Here is a 19,758-nt window from a genome sequence, read left to right as displayed (position 1 = left end):
TTTTGATAGCTTTCTTTATTCGTTACTTTATTTGTTTTAAATGTCCATCTCATCATTTTGGCACAGTGGTCATCATATCAGTATTATAAATGTCTGTTGATGAGTTGAGCTAACATAAGCCATTCAGAATTTAAAGATGATTTCACCATGCCTGTTCACAATATGTATAAAAATTCAAAGGAATTAGAAAAAAATCAAGCTGAACTTATAACATCACAAACATTTATATCACTTGTGGACCTTCACATTAGAGAATGTTCCTTACTTGTTCCCTGGGTAACTTCTCTGTAAACAGACACTTTCTGATTTGACACAGTGTCTTACTGTGTAGCTCAGGCTAGCCTCAAAATTCTCATCCTCTTGCGAGGCCTCTTGAATACCAGGGATTATAGGCATGCTCTATCATGTTCAGTTAAATTTGGCATTTTAAAAGAAATTGTTTAGTTGTTGTGTATGTGTGTGCATATGGAGGTGAGAGAACAGAACTGCAGTACAGGTGGCTGTCACCTGATGTGGCTGCATGGGGGCACCAAGCAGGAACCATAGTTAGATGCTTACAGATACCTGTGAAGAGGATAGACATACAAGTCAGAGAAAGAGCAATTTCTGAAGGGCCCTGCCTCTTAAACTTCACATTGCTTTAAAATAATGTTCAGATAGCAACACAGGAGTGAGTGTTGGAAATGAACATCATTGTCCTCAGTCACCTGTTGGAATTCGTTACTCATGTAGTTAAACTGTGACCCTGACCTTCATTAGTTTCCTTTTATCTCCCTGCAGCTGCAAACGCTGTAGAGCAGCGAGAACTCTGACCAGACTGTCTGAAGCCAAGGCTGTCAGTTATTTATTGTGGGTTAGCAAAATGGGCCCAGAAATATTTTAAACAATATGGTTTGCTTTGTTTGGTTGTTGTTTTGGGGAACAGAGTCTCAGTATATAACCCTGAACTCTGACTGGCCTGGAACTCATGTAGACCAGATTGGGCTCTAAATCATTAAGATCCGTTAGCCCTTGCCTCTGGGTTTTGGGATTACAGGCTTGTGCTGCCATGAGCAGGGTGTGTGTGTGTGTGTGTGTGTGTGTGTATGAATGAGAGAGAGAGAGAGTGTGTGTGTGTTTAAAATATTTTATGTGTATATATGTACCTGAGTGTGTGCATGTGTACCATGTGTGGGAAGGAATCTAAAGAGGACAGAAGAGGCATTGAATCCCCAGGGAACAGTCACATAGACTTGTGAGCTGCCATATGGATGCTGGGAAGTAAATCTCGGTCCTCTGCAAGGGAAACAAGTGCTCTTAACTGTTGAGCTATTTCTCTAGCTCTTAATAGGGGTTTTGAATATAACTTTATTTCAAAGACTTGAATTTTAATTATGTAAATTCTCTTAATTCCCTTCTCCTTTGTCTGCCTAGGGCGAGCCCCTCCACGAAACACAACTGTAGATCTTAACAGTGGAAACATCGACGTGCCTCCGAACATGGCAAGTTGGGCCAGCTTTCATAATGGTGTGGCTGCTGGCCTGAAGATAGCCCCGGCCTCCCAGATAGACTCAGCCTGGATTGTTTACAACAAGCCAAAGCATGCAGAGTTAGCCAACGAGTATGCCGGCTTTCTCATGGCCCTGGGTCTGAACGGGCACCTTACCAAGCTGGCTACTCTCAATATCCATGACTACTTGACCAAGGTGAGAACATGGCGTGCCATCCTGGCACAATGCCACATGTCCCTACTGCCCTACCTCCTAATTGTCCTGCTTGTCCTGCTTTATTCCTGCACCTCCAATACATTCATCTCCCAGCAGGACACAGTCTAAAGTGTCGATCTGTGTGTCCCTTACCTAGAACCATCCTGCTCACTTCTGCAGCCTCCTTACTACTGTCCACTGCTCTTCCTTTGAGTGTCCTGCTTCCTTCTACTTTACAGGCTAATGTGATCAGGTTCCTTAGAGAGTCTAATAATTCTCCAGCCCCTCCTAAAAAAATGTTAGTCTCTTAAATAGTCTTCATATTCTCTGTATTTTTTTAAAAAATTAATTGTGGCTTTGTATGTCTTCAATTTAGCATGTTTTCCCATTAGAACACTGAGACCCTAATGCAGAGACCACGTGCATTTATTTACCACTGTGCTCCCAGTGCCTGCCATGCAGAGGTGCTTATTGAGAGACAGGCACCGTTCTACTTAAAACTGTTTGTGACCTGGGGAGATAGCTCAGTTAGTACAGTACTTGCAAACATGAAGACTTGAATTTAGTGTCTAGCACTCACATAAAAATGCCAGCGGTGGTCTAGCACTCTTGTAATTCTGGTGCTGGGGAGGTGAAGAAAAGACCTTGGAGCTTGCTGGTAGCCAGCCTATTTGTTGAGCCATTTCTCTAGCTCTTGTTTTGAGGTCCCATACCTCAAAAACTAAGATGGAGCACTTTCTATGGACAACGTGAAAGGTTCATGTCTGCTTCTGAAAACATGCTTGTGTGTGTGTTCTAGTATTGTCTGAGTTTATTTATTCTGTGTGCCTTTGTAGGGCCATGAAATGACAAGCATTGGATTGCTACTTGGTGTTTCTGCTGCAAAACTTGGCACCATGGACATGTCAATTACCCGACTTCTTAGCATTCACGTTCCTGCTCTCTTACCCCCGACATCCACAGAGCTTGACGTGCCTCACAATGTCCAAGTGGCGGCTGTGGTTGGCATTGGCCTTGTTTATCAGGGCACAGCTCACAGACACACTGCGGAAGTCCTCTTGGCTGAAATAGGTATGCTGTTAATAGTGCGTAATTTTTACAGGTGTACATTTTCCACGCAAACATATACCCTCAAAAAGTGATAAAATTATGAAACTAAAGAAAACAGAGTAGTTTTATGAGTACATAATGATCATCTAGTTAAAAGAAAAAAGAAAGCCAAGCTCACAAGTAATGAAGCTGCTGTACAGGTGGGAAGCCTAGATGGACAAGCCCACAGCTGACCTCTGCTGGACACGGCTGAGCATTCATCTCACACCAGGCAGTGTCTAGCAATGGCCTGCACTTAAAACTCCATTGATTTGGTTCCTAATACCACCTTGTTTTCTTCTGTTGGACAGGAACACTTGAAAAAAACCGTGCAATTATGTCTTGTAACCTGTGCACATCTCATACCTTTCACTTATCTTTCAATCACTGGTAAATGTAAGAGCTTTACATCTTAATATAGAAGCTATGTAAAGAGTGCTATACTTGGATTGTTTAGGGAATAGTGTTGGAAGACTGGGTGTTCAGTGAAAGTAGAGTTGTAAAAGTATTTTTGGTGTGTGGTAGGTTGATTTCATGGGTGCAGAATCTATAGATATGAGGCTACTCTTTGACAAAGTTTAACTTATAAATTAAAGTAACAACAGTAACTGCTGTTAGAGTAGGATGGTCTAGTGACATTAGGCATTTTTATTTCTAGAATTTGGCATTTAATGTGCGCAAAATGTGACTACCAGTAGGGAAACCATGGAAAGTAAAATCTTTGGAGTTCTGAACTTCAGAGTTTGATAGTGAGGATGCATTATTCTTTGGTGTGATTGCGTCCCATAGCTGTTGCTGTTTCGCTTCTACATAGTGAAGCACCATCGAGTGGCCTGCTGACTCTGTCGCAGGCTGCACGTCTGTGGTTCTCTTGCTCTGTTGCTTCTTCACCTGCTGTTCTAGGACCCAGGCTAGAGGTCCGTATTTTGTCTTGCTATGTGTATGTAGGGGAACTCAGTAAGTAGTAAGTGTTTCAGTCCTTTGCTATTGTGTCAGCTAAAGCCCAGGCCACATCTAGCAGGTCCACCAGAAAGCTGTAAGGTGCACATAGAACACGGAAGACTGGGGCTGAGACCCTGATCTGCTCTAGTGGGAATAGAAGTTATTTACAAAACTGAAACATTCCTTGTAGTGACAATTTTGTAATTTTGGTTTCTTAAAAACAACAACAACAACAACAACAACAAAGAAATATAAGAATGTTTTCATTTGAATCCAGGTGTGGACATTGGCTGCTTCAGACCATCCACAGCAGCTGACTATGCCTTGTGCTCAGCAAGGGTGTGATTTTGCCAGCTGCAAAATTGCAGAGGTAGTTTCTAAATGGTGAGACATTCGGAATTTTGAGATCTTTTCAGAGGGTGTATAAATTCCAGGGCCCAAGAGATGTGTTGTTAGGGGGTTGTTAGTTGGTTATTGGGCACTGGTGGTGGTGGGTTATTAGTTGCTGTTAGTTGTGGTTTGTAAAGTAGTTATGTGCAATGAAGAAAAAGAAGAAACAAGATCCAACTTGCCCCCAAGGAACTTGGTGCCTCAATCAGCAGGAAGTAGTCACCCCTGCCAGCCCCTGGCTTTATTCAGGCATCTCTTTCCTTTCCTCTCTTTTTTCTTTCATCTAGTGTTTGGGGATAAAAAGGTCGAAGAAAAAGGGTGGAGGTGGAGAAGGGTGGAAGAAAGAAGAACCCACAGAGGAGCGAAAAGACTAACTACAATTCCTATACCAAAACACAAAGCAGCATAATTAGAGGTCTGAGAAAGTCCTCAAGGGTCCCGAGCACTGCTATTTAGAGTTTACTCATTTAGAGGTTAAGCAGAAGCTGCTGTACCAGTGCTGCCTAGTGGTGCAGCCTGTCTCACAGCCACAGCGCACCCCTCCTATTCTGCAGACAAGATTTGATCTTTGATTCATATGTGTTTCTTGATAAAGTTTTCACCAGGATGCACATGGTATCTGTATTATCCTTTGAAAATGCTTCATTGTCATAGTATCTTTTAAAATTAATTTAATATTGTATATATTACAAAGTTTTCTAAAATTCCCAATTGTCTTACTCCAGAACTTTTATTCTTTTGCTTTAAAATTTTCTTTTTTAAAATTTATTTGTATTATATGTAAAATATTATATGTATGTATGTATGTTTGTTTGTATGTATGCATATATGTATGTGTGTGTGTTTTGCCCGCATGTATGTCTGTGCACCATGTACAGTGTCAGTGGAGGCCAGGAGAGGGTGTTGGATCTTTTGGAACTGGAGTTAAGACAGTAGTTGTTAGCTGCTGCCACATGGGTGCTGAGAATCAAACCTGTGTCCTCAGAAGAGCAGCAAGTGTTCTGAATCATTGAGTCACCTCTCCAGCCCCACCCTCTTTTGTTTGTTTTTAAACATTAGCATGTCAGCCAAGGCTGGTCTCCTTCCTCCACCTCCCATGTGCTGGGATTATAGCATGCACTATCACGTCAAACTACTTTCAGGGGCTATTTCTGTCTCTCTGCTATTATATTAAAGTATTATATTATAAGTATTATGCTAATTATGGTCACATAATCTTTTCTTTTGAATGTTAGTTTTTACTCTGGAGAATTCCAGAAGTAGGAATTTCTTTCTGGAAGGAGAGGTCTTTATACATAACACATTTTGTTTTCCTAAAGCTGTGATTCTTTAATACAGTTCTTCATGTTTTGACCCACAACCATAAAATTATTTTGTTAAGCCAGGTGGTGGTGGCACACGCCTTTAATCCCAGCACTTGGGAGGCAGAGGCAGGCGGATTTCTGAGTTCGAGGCCAGCCTGTTCTACAGAGTGAGTTCCAGGACAGCCAGGTCTATACAGGAAAATCCTGTCTCCAAAACAAACAAACAAACAAACAAACAAAAAAACAACAAAAAAGTTATTTTTGTTGCTATTTCATAACTATAATTTTGCTACTCTTATGAGTCATAATTAAATATTTGATATGCCACCTTAAAGGGGTTACGGACCACAGGTTGAGAACCAGTGCCTTAAAGCATATTGTTAGTAGAATGAAATGCTTTTTTGGAGGGGGGGGTTGTTTTTGTTTGTTTGTTTTGTTTTGTTTTGAGACAGGGTTTCTCTGTATCCCTGACTGTCCTGGAACTCACTCTGTAGACTAGGCTGGCCTTGAACTTAGAAATCTGCCTGCCACTGCCTCCCAAGTGCTAGGATCAAAGGCATGTACCACCACTGCCCAGCATGAAATGCTTTTAAAAGTATGAATTTTTACTATAGACACACATGATTATAACTGTACTTTTGACTACTTTGTTGGATTCTTTTACCTACAACTCTGCTCTACCACATCCCCTCCAACCCCTCCCTCCATACACACACAAACTAGGTAGGAGAGAAATAATGTTAGAGGGGAAAGTTGGTGTCGATCCTGTTAAACTTCTTCCTGTTGATTAGGGGCATTGAGTTATTGGGGCAAGTCCAGTCTTTGTCATCAGGATATCCAATTTCCTCTTATGTCTTTTCTCATGACCACTTGACAAGCAGCAACAGCAGCAGGGGCGGGAGACTCCTCTCTGTCTCTTGGGGCTCTGGCATTTTTATACCCTCTGAAGAGTCCCCAGAATTCCAGACGTGAACTATCTTCAGCTTGGCAGAATCACACCCCTGCTAGAGCATGAGACAAATCATAGCTACTGTGGGCAGTCTGAACCAGTCCCATATCTCACACCTGGATTAAAACAAAAGCAGTCTTATATCTGTGTTTTTAAAGAAAGCAAAATTCTCACTGCACATGCTATTAAATAGACTCAAATGAAAATCTGGAAATACTTTTTAATTAAAAGCAGAAAGTAAATGCACATTTTATTATTCACTTGGGGCATTTTAAATCACATTTAATGCATTTGAAAAATAATAAAAGTAAAATTTAAATTGTAAATTTTGTTTTTAGTAAAAATGGTTTTTTAAAAATAATTGTGTTAAAATAAAAAAAATTGTGTGTGTGTGTGTTTTTTTTAAGTGTTGGGGCTGACTCTTGTGTGGAGATCAGAGGATGGGGGTCCTCTACCCCCATGTGTGTGCTGGGCTGGGGTTGCCCTTCACCCATGTGTGTGCTGGGCTGGGGTTGCCCTTCACCCATGTATGTGCTGGTAAAGCACTTAGGTCATCAGGCTTGGCAGCACTGGGTTCTGGCTAGCCCCAAAGTAATTGTCTCTTTAAAAAACACAATTCTTACTTCTTGGCAATTTTTTTTGGGGGGGGGAGGGGGAAAACCAAGGTTGTCCCAGTATTTGAAAGTCATTGCTGATAGACACTTTAATAGGTAAGTTTAAGAGCTTTTGGGAGCTTTGGGAAAACTGGGAAATTGGATACCTTTTGAATAGTGTCTTTGAACAGTTCAAGCAACTGGAAAATGAGCTCCCTAAAACTTGCATAAGTTGGGGTTTGTAATAAGCTAGCTTGACCTGTGTTTCTCTGTCCTCCACAGGGCGGCCCCCTGGTCCAGAAATGGAATACTGCACCGACAGAGAGTCTTACTCCTTAGCTGCTGGCCTGGCCCTAGGCATGGTTTGCTTGGGGGTGAGTAGTCTGTCTTCTGCTTTTACACAGCCATCTTTGAACTGAAAGGAACAGCCTTGGTACTCAGCTCTGACTGCTATCCTGTGACCTGACCCAGTGCCCAACCTTTTCTTCTTTCTGGATTTTTTTTCCATCGTCTCTAGTTTGCAGTGGAGAAAAACTATAATGAAGTGAGATTTTAAGACTTATTTTTCCTGACTTAGATTTAAGTGTTTGCAGTTAAACTATGATACCTATTTTTATGTATATGAATTTTTGCTTGCATGCGTGTCTTTTCACCATGTATGTGCAATGCCTGAAGAGGCCAGAAAATGGTATTGGATCCCCTGGAACTAGGCTTACAGATAGCTACCATGTGGGTGCTGGGTATTGAACCTATGTCCTCTGGAAGAACAGCTTGTGCTCTTTACCACTGAGTCATCTCTCTAGACCTGAAATTTCTTGAAAATGTTCAAGACATAAGATTAAGATGAAGAATGATAAATCACTCTGGAAGAAACCAAGCTCCGTGGTTGTCTATTGCATAAGCATGAGAACTTGAGTTTGGATTTCAGTACACACTGAGAATGATAGAGCAGGATTCCCAGCATCCTACTGTGGCTCCTGTGCACATACATACACACAAGTAGCCGTACATGTGTAGAACATGCACATACACCACACTCAGACACATATTTATTCACATACATATATTGATATTGATCACTCTTTTTTTCTGTGCATACATGATAGAAATATAGTGAAAATATATATGATTAGAATCCGTAAGAATCTGTTGTAATTGTAGAAATGGCCCTAATCATCTGCTACTCTGTAATCACTGTATTCTAGAGTGTTGCCATAGCAGATCTTGCTTTGTGAAAGAATGCAGTATCTGGTTGACTCATCTTTAACTTCATCCAAGAGAGTCTTCAAAGCTACCAAAAATATCTTATGTAATTACTGTTTTTTGCTTGGAATATGATTTCTTTGAAAAACTACCAAGGCAGTATTGTAGTCAAGCTAAATGATATTCAGAATGTTATAGTGGAGCATGTTGTTTCTTATGTGCATTCTGAAAATCTGTCATTGTTGGCTCTCTGTTTGCTCCTCACATCTGACATACAAGCTAGAGGCAGGTGGCAGTATGTGAAAAGCATCACACTGTGGATTGAGACTAGAATTTTGGTCTTGACTTGTGATGAAGCCAATCATTTAACTACATTAGTATTTGTTTGCCAAGCAGTTCCATGGCTGTTGAGCAGAACTGCTGTGTTTAACATATAACCTTGCCATGTAATAGCTAGGTAACCTAGGTCTGTGTTAAATGCACCTCTCTTTCTGCATAGTAAATGAGATTTTTATTAGTAGCTACTCAGTAGTGTCCTAGTTTTATATTGTTATGTTGTTATGATAAAACACTCTGACCAAAAACACCTTAGGGAGGACGCAGTTAACTGTTGCTTACACACCCATGCAGGGCAGGAGCTCAAGTCAGGAACTGAAGCAGAAACCGTGCGTGCTGCTTGTTTGCGCACTGCCTGGCTGGCCCACAGGCTCATGCTGAGCTAGTGTTTTATAACCCAGGACCACTTGCCTAGGGATGGTGCCACCCACAGTGGGCTGGAGCCTCCCACATCAGTTCATAATCAAGGCAATAGTCCCCCACAAACATGTCCACAGGCCATTCTCATCTAGACAATCCCTCAGTTGAGGCTTTTCTTTTAGGTGACTTTAGGCTATATCAAATTAACAAGTAAAACTAACAAGGACAAATAGGGTTGCTGAATTTAGTGAATTCATTTTAAATACAACAGAATTGAGCATGGTATTAAGTATTCAATAAGTTATCGTAGTTGCTTGAAGATCACTGGTGCAGTAATGAAAGTCCTCGGGTGTTCACAGTTCAGGTTTTGAATATGTACTTGATCTTTTCTTTTACTCTGAGTGTAATTACATCTTTTTTTTTTCATGTATTTTATAAAACAAAAGTATATAGATCTAAAAATACATTATAATTTTTATGAGAATTAATAGCTTGGCATTAATGTGTATGTTTATTATAATTGGAAGAAACATCAAAATTAAAATAGGCTCTTCTGAAGTGTGTCCCTTTATCATGAATGCGTATTCCTAAATTACTGCTGTTAAGACTTTTTTCATCTCAGTTATTTGATTTTTCCAGCATGGCAGCAATTTGATTGGCATGTCTGATCTCAATGTGCCTGAGCAGCTGTATCAGTACATGGTCGGAGGTCATAGGCGTTTTCAAACTGGAATGCACAGGGAGAAACATAAGTCTCCAAGTTACCAGATCAAAGTAAGTGAAGTCAGAGGGAAAGGCCAGAGCCATAGGCTGAGGGGTTAGCTGCATCGTAGTGGCTTTCCTACCAACATCTGTGAGCGTGCTGGAGCTCTTACCTGAGTAACTTCTCTCACCAGGAAGGAGATACCATAAATGTGGACGTGACTTGTCCAGGTGCTACTCTGGCTTTGGCTATGATCTACTTAAAAACCAATAACAGGTATCGCACCCTCCCCTGTCCTGCATGACGCACGGCATCCTGTTTGCCCTTAGCGGTACACTCTTCTCATGTCTACCTCCATGAGCTGAGGAGCCTGATGTCCGTTCTCTCTGTTCTCTAGATAATGGAGCTCAGTAGACTTTATGTAGCACCGCTTTCTTTGGTAATGGTGTGCGTCAGATCTTGTCTCCGTGTCTTCAGGGTATTGGTTCCAGAGCCTGTATAGACTAGAACCCACAAATGTTCAAGCCTGCCACATAAATGCATGAAATATGCATGTAATTAATGCACTTCATTTTGCTACTTTAAATTATCTACAGACAGGTTACAATATGAAATATATTTGTATTTACCATATAAATGGCTGTTTATACTGTATTGTGTAGAGAATCAGGATTCAAAAATTAAAAGACCATCTGTGTTTAATTTAGATGTAAGTTTCCCGTCCCCCTCCAGCCCCCCGACCCCCTCACCCTCCACCCCCACCCCTGTGGTATTTTCAAGTGGATATGGAAGCAAAGGTTATAGAGGGCAAGCCCAAAGAACTGCCTACCTACTTCCTTTCAGTAATGTACCATATCCTTATGAGTACTGTTTAGCCAGAAATACTTAGCATTATTTTGTATTTGGTTACCATTTATAAAAATGGTTTCTGCTTTGTTTAGAAGCTTCTTAATGATTAACCCTTCTCTATCCCCAGTCTGTCTTGACCTATGTCCTCAGCTCAGCTTAATTCTTTTAATTTGAAAAATATTCTGAGATTCATGAAACTCAGCAATGTTCTCAGTTCTTCTAGTTGGGAAAATTCTATACAGAATTAACAAAGTGGCAAAAAATATTATTATTAATCTATTTGGATGAATGTATGTTAACTAATATTGGAGATACTTCGATGAACAAGACAAAACTAAACATACCCTTGTGGAACTTATGTATACTGTAAGACATCAAAACATAAATATTACAGCAGCATTTGTGAAGCATCATGCAAGCATTATTTGCTAGAGGAGAGAGATGATTTATTTGGTTTCTTGATTTTTGAATGCCTGGCCTCTTCCTTGTGCAGTAACCTTCCCTGGTGTCCTCTGCCAACAGATCCATTGCCGATTGGCTGCGAGCTCCTGATACCATGTATCTGCTAGACTTTGTGAAACCAGAATTCCTCTTGCTTAGGGTATGGTGCTTTGTCATTTTCTTTTTTCTTGACATGAGGGGGCCAAGTTTAGCTGCAAAAATCTAAATGCCTTTCCATGTAAGGGTTTACTTTAGCCTGTCATGTTTTTCTGATTGGCAGTATTCTTTTGAAGTTCCCCAAAAAGAACTTAGAAGGGCTAGGAGAGGTGACCACTGTGATAGATAATAATTGGAATGATGTTTCTTATATTATTATTAAAAACCCACTAAAAGGCCACATGTGACCAGGATCTTGTGTTATTTTTAGTGTCCTTGAGGATGCAGTAGTACTGTTATGGTTGTAATGAGAGTAACCATTCAATGCTGTCTAAAACTGTCCTGTCTTCCTTTTATGTTTGAACTTACTAAGCTTTTAGATTGATATGTATGCTGAGCTATGACTCTTTTCCTTTGTGATTTTTCTTTCACAGTGCCAGAAAGCCTTCTCCAAACCCCTCATACATTGATCATGATGAACTAAATTTTTCTTTAAGATCTAAGTCTTTATTTTTATGTATTTAGTTGATAGTCTGTGTTTTAAAGTAGTTGTTAGTTGGGAACTAATTCTTAGTTTACTTACTGTTATAATTGTTGGGAAATATATGAGCTTTGCCTAATTAGTTTTGTCTGTAATTTGTTTTTAAGACACTTGCACGGTGCCTGATTTTGTGGGATGATATTTTACCAAATTCCAAGTGGGTTGACAGCAATGTTCCTCAGGTAGGTACAGATAATAAATACTGTAACATTAATAACGAAAATTGTGATTTCTTGTGAGATTTTCCAAAGTGCTATAGAATATGTTTTTCTTGTAGAAGCAATTGTTTACCCGTAGGTATCTTCTTTCTAAGATTTATTTTTTGATCATTTTTAAGCATGTATGTGTTTAAATATGGATGCTGCTACTTAAGGAAGCACTGGATCTTCCTGGAGTTGGAGTTACATGCAATTGTGAGCTGCCTATAATAGGTGTTGTGAATTGAACTCAAGTCCCAGAAGAGCAGTGCCTGCTTCTAACTGCTAAGCAGTCTTCCTGCTCATCTTTAGGGGATCTTTTGAAGACAGAGGAACTTTAATTTTATGAGTGTATACTGAAGGCCAAGGAGATGACACAGCAGCTAAAGTGCTTGCCTTGGAAACAAGAAAACCACAGCTAAAATGTCCAGTCTTTCCCCAGGCTGGTACTGCTTTGTAGGGGTGGTCATGGGCTGAGGTAGCCTGGTCCTTCAAGTGCTCACATTCTTCAAGTGAACCATTCTATCCCAGACAGTGGAAGCCCAAGACTAGCTCTAAACTTCTCCTGGCTCTCTGATAGACTGATGTGGTGGAATGGGTAGTGCTAGAATTTTGTTTACTAAACTTACTGTGTATACTCTACTTGTGTGGTTGTGCTTTCTGAAATGCTAGGGTGTGTGTGATGTTAGGGTCCCTGGGTCCCATATAAATTACGGTGGGAGAAGGTAGAGATGGGATCCCCTGCACAAGCTGGCTAACAAGACTTAGATATATTGTTTAAGAGATCCTATTTCAGTGAATAAGGCAGAAGAAGGACCCAGGGAGATTTCTGACCTCAACCTCAGGCCTCGGTGCCTGGAGGACTCAAAGTCTGCTAGAGATTTGTCCTAGAGGGAGAAAGGGAAGGGAGTAAGAGAAAGAGAGGAGATAGAGGATGAGGAGAAGGGGAATGGGTAAAGGGTATTTGTCCCAGAGGGACAAATGACTGTCTCTGGGTAGAAAGGATACAGACAGGAGATGAATGTTGCCTGTAGGTAAAGGGCAGTTTATAAAGATGAAAGGGAAAATGCCGTGTTAGGATGAGTTGGTTAAATTTTAACTGAATTTATTTTAACGAAGTCACCTGCAGTACATATCTTTTGTGTGAACCTTCTGCTCGGTGCAGTGTGTGATATCACTGAGAGTATTAATCGTCCATCTGTAGGTCTGTTCTGTCTTGTGAATGTGCCAGTTTCTTTGCTTTTGCCTTTTGTTGGACACCTGGGCAGCTTCAGCTTCTGCCTGTTGTGGGTCAGGCCACCGTGAAGATTTGCAATGACTAGTATATATTTGCTGGAGTTTAGTGCATTGTGCATGTTTCCTGGACAAAATCATTCAGATTGGGAGGGTGGGAGCAACCCAGAAGCAGGCTCTTAGGACTTGGCTGGTCTAATACTTGGAATCCTCCTGTTTCTACCTCCTGAGTGCTGGGCTCACAAGCACACACCACACACCACACTTTTCTTATTTCTTGTACACCTCTAACCTGCTTCAAGTGATTCTGGTTTGATCTTTCCTGTTTTTATTTTTTATAACTTAAGGAAATCATAGGAAAAGGACCAAGAACCAGATTCTAGAGAGTTTTTCTTCCCATTTATTTACAACTCATATTCTTAGGGATGCTTTTTTCAGTTGATGATCAGTGTGGTCTTGTGACCATGGCTATATAGGGAAACACAAAACACTTTAGTATGTAGCTTGCTAATTCTAAGCTGTCGGTAGATTAACGTCCTATGTTTGTTTATAGATGAGTCACAGAGCTGTCAGGCAACTTCTGTGTGGCCTTAAAGTTGGGCTTTGAAGCTAGGCCTTTAAGCTTCAGGGTACATGTTCTATTAAAGATCCAAAGGAGGCCCAGCAAGATGGCTCAGTGAGCTCAGTGAGTTGGTAAAGGCTCTTGCTGCCAAGCTTGGTGACCTGAGTTTAATCCCAGGATTGTCTATATGTAAGAGAGAAATGTAGGTACAAGAAGTTCTCTGAATGTGCATCCCGACACACACACACACACACACACACACACACACACACACCAAACAAATAAAAAAAAATGATTCAATAGATGTGTCTACTCTTAAATCTGAAATAACCTGTACCCATATGATGGTATAGGTAAGTTCTATTGCATATGAATGTTATAGTTATCAATGTATCCACTAACTTTGGGGTTTATTTTCTATAATATGGTCGTGACAGCTAGTTCATGACATATTTGTAATTAGAACAGAGGTGTTCAGATTTTATCGCTTTTCTGTCTTGACAGATTATAAGAGAAAATAGTATCTCTCTGAGTGAAATTGAATTGCCTTGTTCAGAGGACTTGAATTTGGAAACCTTGTCGTAAGTAATGTAATATATTAGTTAACTATGTTAGCACCTGTCAGATCAATTTACTTACATAGGAGAACCAGTACTTGATTTGAGTAATTCTGAATCCCTCATGTGAGATACATGAGATCCTCTCTCCAAAAGAAAATAGAAAAAAAGAAAAATTTAATTGTACTTTCTCTTCTTTTTTTCCTTCTTTCCTTGGTGGGGGAACACTTTAAAGGTGTCCTTCCTTATAGTATATGAAAAATGTCATGTAAGAGGCAGGCTATATCAGTGAGGGTTACATGGTCTTCTGCAGAAACCCACAGAGATCTGTTGATTGGATAGAGATCCTCTTTACCCTTCTCAGGAGTCTGTAAATTAGTTTGTAAAAGATGAATATTTATTATTTTTATTCCAAGACAATGGCAATAATGGATTTTAAAGGACAATGACAACATTATGTTTCTTGTCATTTGTTTTCAGGCAAGCACACGTCTACATAATCGCAGGAGCCTGCTTGTCTCTGGGTTTTCGATTTGCTGGCTCAGAGAACTTATCAGCCTTTAACTGTCTGGTGAGGACTGTCTTGGCTCGTGCTGCTGTGCTGTGAGTTGTCCTTCTGCCTTACAACCCAAGCCTTAAGATGCCACTTTTAACTTTCAATTTTTCTTCTCCTTTTCCAGCATAAATTTGCTAAAGATTTTATGAATTATTTATCTGCACCCAATGCTTCTGTAGTAAGTCTTATTTTTTTTCTTTCCCCTATTTTGGAATAAAGTAAACAAAGAACATTTATAGATAAACCAGAAACTTGGAGGTTATCAAATACCTTTGCTATTTGAATTTAAAGCAATGTTTGAAGCACTGCTCTCTTTATGTTTTGGTTTTAAGGTAGTCAGTTAGGAGAATATGATTACCCTTGAGACTATGATTAGTCTAGAAGGCTGTGTCTATTTCTAATTCTTGTGACAAGAGAATAAATGAAATATATAATATTTGTGGATTGTCATATTCATTTTCTGTCATGTTACTGAATGCCAAAATGTCCTTTAAAAACAGACAAACAGCTAGTGACTATACAGTCGTTCTCCAGACATTACTTCTCTGATAACAAAGAGACTGCAAGATTATATATCCTGGTTAATGACATAGACCTGTGCAGTAGTTTTTATAATGTGAAAAAAATTTAGAAATATCAAAAATGCCCAAGTATTTGAGTTATAGCATATCCATATGCTCTTATACATTGGATGTAGCAAGATCATGCTATATAAGGTTTTATGCATTTGAAAATTGCTTATAAGTTATTAAAAGAGTTAGCATGTATAGTAGTGTCTGATTTTCATCAATGAGTACATATGTATGTACAGGAAGAATTTCTGAGAGTGATGTCTATAGGAATAATAAGTTTTCTGTGGGTGGTGCATTGTATCCATTATAATGCTCCAGAGTATTCACTTTTTTAGATTTAGTTTTAAAATACTCCGGAGTATTCTTTTTTTGTTTATATTTAGTTTTAAAATTACAAACATTTGTAATCTTCCAATGTCAGATATTTTTGGTAATGAAGAAAGGTAACACTAGGTAATGTTTTTGTGTCACCAGACTGGGCCCTATAACCTCGAAACCTGCCTAAGTGTTGTCCTGCTGTCTCTTGCCATGGTGATGGCTGGCTCTGGGAACCTGAAGGTGTTGCAGCTTTGTCGCTTCCTGCATATGAAGACAGGCGGGGAGATGAACTATGGCTTCCACTTGGCCCACCACATGGCCCTAGGCCTTCTCTTTTTGGGAGGAGGAAGGTAATGAATGTTTCTGTTTTGTTCTTTAATAAAAGAGTTCATGAGTGAGATCTATATACGTGATCTATTTTTTTCACTTTTAAAACTATGTTTTTCCATCATTGGCTTTTTTCATAAAAATGTTGGAATTTGTCATTTTTCATAGTGAATAACTGGATATAACATTAATTAGAACTGCATTGACTGCACCAGCTGCAGAGGGTTGAAGTCTCTTGCCATGTTGTCTTCAACTATGGCTACACTTATGTGGTGTCTTGTGAGGTAGAGATTATGAGCAAGTTGTATATTTTCTTAGTATAGTTTGTGACAGTTGCTTCTTTTTATTAATTTAGAATTATCAATGCTTAAAGGCTGGGGCTGTAGCTCAGCCATCAACATTTGCCTATCAGGGACAGGGCCCAACCTGTGAATTCTTGGCACAGCAATAAAAATTAAAAGAGCCAACGAGCATGGGTAAAGGAATATTAGTTATAAGATTTTTTTTTTAAGTATTTTATGACTTTTGAAAGTATTTTCTTTCAAATAAGTACGTGCATTTAATGAACACTCACAGTCACATCTTCATCATTCCACGGGATGTGACTCCTTGCTTCTCTTTAAGATTGAATCACTTTCTTTACCTGAGATTCTGCCTTTATTTTTTTAATGTTTTATTTTTAATTATATATTTGTGTATATATGTCTGTCTGTCTGTCTTTGTAAGGGTTTATGCATGTGCGGACTGGTGCCTGTTTGGATTCCCTGAAGTTTGGGTTACAGCCAGTTGTGAGCTACCCAACAAATTGACTGAGAGCCAAACCTGGGTCCTTTGGAAGAGCAGCTCAAACTCTTAAGCAATGAACCATCTCTCCAGTCTCTGGCACTGCATTTTAGTGGTTGTTTTATTTTTAAATTGTCATATGTTTCCTATAATATTGATATTTATAGCATCCTGTGCTGTTGGGTTTAATCTAATGTTAATATATGAATATTCATTTTTGAATTTTGATTTATCAAAGTGATAAAATACTTGATCATCCTCACTGTGCTATTTTAGGGTAAGCCTTGCTTATTAATTCCTGGTTGTTTTAACATTTGTAGAATAGCTTCTGCTTTGACTAGTAGTCAGTCCAGAAGTGATGTAAGGAGTAACTGTAAAGAAGGTGTTCCCCACCAAGGGTGTGCTTCGTTTGTCATGGCCTCTTCCTAGTGTTCGTTGTTATAGAGCTCCTCTCATGACCCACGCATGCGTGAAGACACAGCGGGGACGCTGACAGTCTGTCCCCTGGCTTTGCTCTGCAGGTACTCTCTGAGCACATCCAACTCATCCATTGCCGCCCTTCTCTGCGCCCTTTACCCACATTTCCCAGCCCACAGCACTGACAACCGGTGAGTCTCTTGCATTTGTGCTTAGCCTGTTTCCTGAGGTCTACTTTATTTCCATGGACTGTCACTTTGTTTCTGAACTTAGCTCCCTAGTGAAATCTTTTAAATGTCTCTTTCAAAGTATTAGATTAGGAGAAAATTCTGGACGTTTGATGCCTGATTATTCTCACATCTGTCAAGCTGTTGTAAATCCAAATGTAAGCCAGATAGAGTTATCTTTAGGTATAAATTAACCATTCAAACTTTAGGGAAGTACAAAACAATACCTTTTTTCTGTTACAATTATTTAATTCCAAGAAAAATACTTAATCTGAATTAGTGACAATGTGAGTTCTTTGTTTTACACAATTGTTGAGAGGTTTTGTATAAATGACATCAAAGAGGGATAAAAATGGAGACCTATAAAAAATAAAACAGACAACTTAGAAGTGGCAGAAAGCAGTAGTCTGAAGTTATATAACGTGAGCATTAGAGAGCATTTATAGAGCTTTGTAGGGCACAAAGAATGACTAACATTTCCTTTTCTAGGGAAGTGTCCAGAATAAGGGACTTCTTTTGTGTATTAGGAAAGGGAAGACAATAGTTCCTGATAAATGACATTGTAGGCAGCCGGTACTGGGTCGACTTGTCTGTCTGAAAGTCAGCAGCATTCTTGTCTAGTAGTAAAATGTCAGGAGCCCTTAAAGCCACTTACCATGCATGACTTTGCACTCTAGTGTCAAGTATAACCAATGACAGGAAAAGTCTGCTCTGTAAAAGTAGTCTCTGAAGTTCAAACTCTGTTAAGTGGAACATAAGAACATTGCTAACTCTGACATGAGGCCCCCATCCTGTCATTTAGAATGTGAGTTGTTATAGTCAGTTACCAGGTCATTGCAGGGGAGTGCTGGATATATGATTAGTTGACTTTTTCTTTCTCTCCCTGCCTCCCTCCCTCCCTCCCTCCCTCCCTCCCTCCCTCCCTCCCTGCCTCCCTTCCTCCCTTAGGTTTTAATGTGTATTCAAAGTTTGCATGGAACTAGTATGTGACCCGGGCTGCCTTTGAACCTGTAATCTACTTCAACCTCTCAAGTATTGAGATTATAGGCATGTGCTGCTGTATGCAATTTGGTGATAATTCTGAAGAATCTTTATGTAGGTTTGAGAGTGTAGTATAGTGGCAGAGTGCCTGCTTAGCATGTGTAAAGCCCAGTATTCAGTACCCAATTCTGCCCTTCCCCCATTTTTAAATATAACTAATAGCAGGGATTTCTCTCCCCCAACCCTTTATTTTTAATACACTGACAGTGGTGAGTAGATTTGAGTGAGAAGAAGAAGGCTGTTTTTTTTTTTATCACTAGTTTTTCCAAATTGTACATGTATGCATGCATGTGTGTTATATGTATGGCCTGTATGTGCATGTAGAGGCCAGAGATTGACATTGGATATTATTTTTGTCTGTCATTCTCTACTGTACTTTTTGAGATAGGGTTCCTATTGAATCTAGAGCTTACATGGCTGGCCACCAAAGCCCCCAGAACCCCAGGATCCACTTGTCTTCACTCTCCTGGCACTGGAGGAATTACAGGTCTATGGCTCTGCACCGACTTTTATACTGGTTCTGATGATCCAAACTCAACTCTTCATACTTAAATCATGTGTGTTTTACCACTCCACTGAGGCATTTCCTCAACCCTGGTTTGTTTTTTGTTTGTTTTTGTTTTTTAATCTCATTTCGTTACTTTTTAATGGGATCTAAAACTTAAACATTTATATTTACATTCTAAAATAAAAATTGTTAAAGTTAAAATTTTTAATGTGAAGATTCAAAAGTGAATGTACACACACATCGGCACTTTCTCCCATCGGTGTTTTACTAGGTATTTCAATTGTTTGTGTGCAAGGATGTGTACATAGAGAGTATTGTTCTCTGAAGAGAACCAACTGGTGTCCTTTCTTCCCTACTAACTCTGAGGAAAATTATAGCGGCCACAGCATATCCCCAAGAAAGGTGATGAGAGGTGTCTTGTGAAGAGCACCCAAGAATGGTCGAATGGGACTGTTGCTTTAAATCAGTGTTTAGACCACCATTAGTAAATACTCTTCTGTTAGGACAATTGTTACTTTCTTGTAAAAATTTTTACCTGTAAATTCAGATAAAGAATTATTGGATCAAAGATTACATAAGTACTTTCTTAAGATTTCTTAGTACCCTTTAGTGTCTGCAAGATGGTTCAGTAGATAAAGGTGTTTGCCTACCAGCCTGATAGCCTGAGTTAAATCCCCAGTACCCACATGGTGGAAGGAGATAATGAACTCCTTAAAAGTTGTCCTATGACCTCTATGTACATGTATCACATGCATATACACACACACACACACACACACACAACTGTATAATACAAAATTTAAACTAGAATTTCTTTATACTTTTAATTGAATTTGTCATCTTCATTTCAGATTCTTCATAGGAACATATTTACCACCCCAGCTTTGTGTAGCCTGTCAGCAGTGGCAATTGTCAGGCT

The 19,758-nt window shown here is 39.5% G+C and overlaps 1 protein-coding gene across 1 annotated transcript in view; it reads left to right on the top strand.

Moving 5' to 3' along the window:
- The window catches only part of Anapc1 (anaphase promoting complex subunit 1), a 79,199-nt gene that overhangs the window by 45,709 nt on the left and 13,732 nt on the right, over nucleotides 1-19,758 (top strand). The window contains exons 28-39 of the mRNA XM_052183566.1: nucleotides 1,414-1,685; nucleotides 2,522-2,756; nucleotides 7,235-7,326; nucleotides 9,491-9,625; nucleotides 9,748-9,830; nucleotides 10,926-11,004; nucleotides 11,649-11,723; nucleotides 14,038-14,114; nucleotides 14,571-14,661; nucleotides 14,771-14,824; nucleotides 15,693-15,886; nucleotides 17,168-17,254. Coding sequence (XP_052039526.1) covers nucleotides 1,414-1,685; nucleotides 2,522-2,756; nucleotides 7,235-7,326; nucleotides 9,491-9,625; nucleotides 9,748-9,830; nucleotides 10,926-11,004; nucleotides 11,649-11,723; nucleotides 14,038-14,114; nucleotides 14,571-14,661; nucleotides 14,771-14,824; nucleotides 15,693-15,886; nucleotides 17,168-17,254 — 1,474 coding nt within the window. The remainder of the gene's footprint in view (nucleotides 1-1,413; nucleotides 1,686-2,521; nucleotides 2,757-7,234; nucleotides 7,327-9,490; nucleotides 9,626-9,747; nucleotides 9,831-10,925; nucleotides 11,005-11,648; nucleotides 11,724-14,037; nucleotides 14,115-14,570; nucleotides 14,662-14,770; nucleotides 14,825-15,692; nucleotides 15,887-17,167; nucleotides 17,255-19,758) is intronic.

This window comes from Apodemus sylvaticus, chromosome 5 (genome assembly GCF_947179515.1).
Source record: "Apodemus sylvaticus chromosome 5, mApoSyl1.1, whole genome shotgun sequence".
In the NCBI taxonomy this organism is placed as follows: Eukaryota; Metazoa; Chordata; class Mammalia; order Rodentia; family Muridae; genus Apodemus; species Apodemus sylvaticus.
The sequence above is the reverse complement of the archived record's forward strand: the minus strand, read 5'-3'. Positions and strand labels throughout refer to the sequence as shown.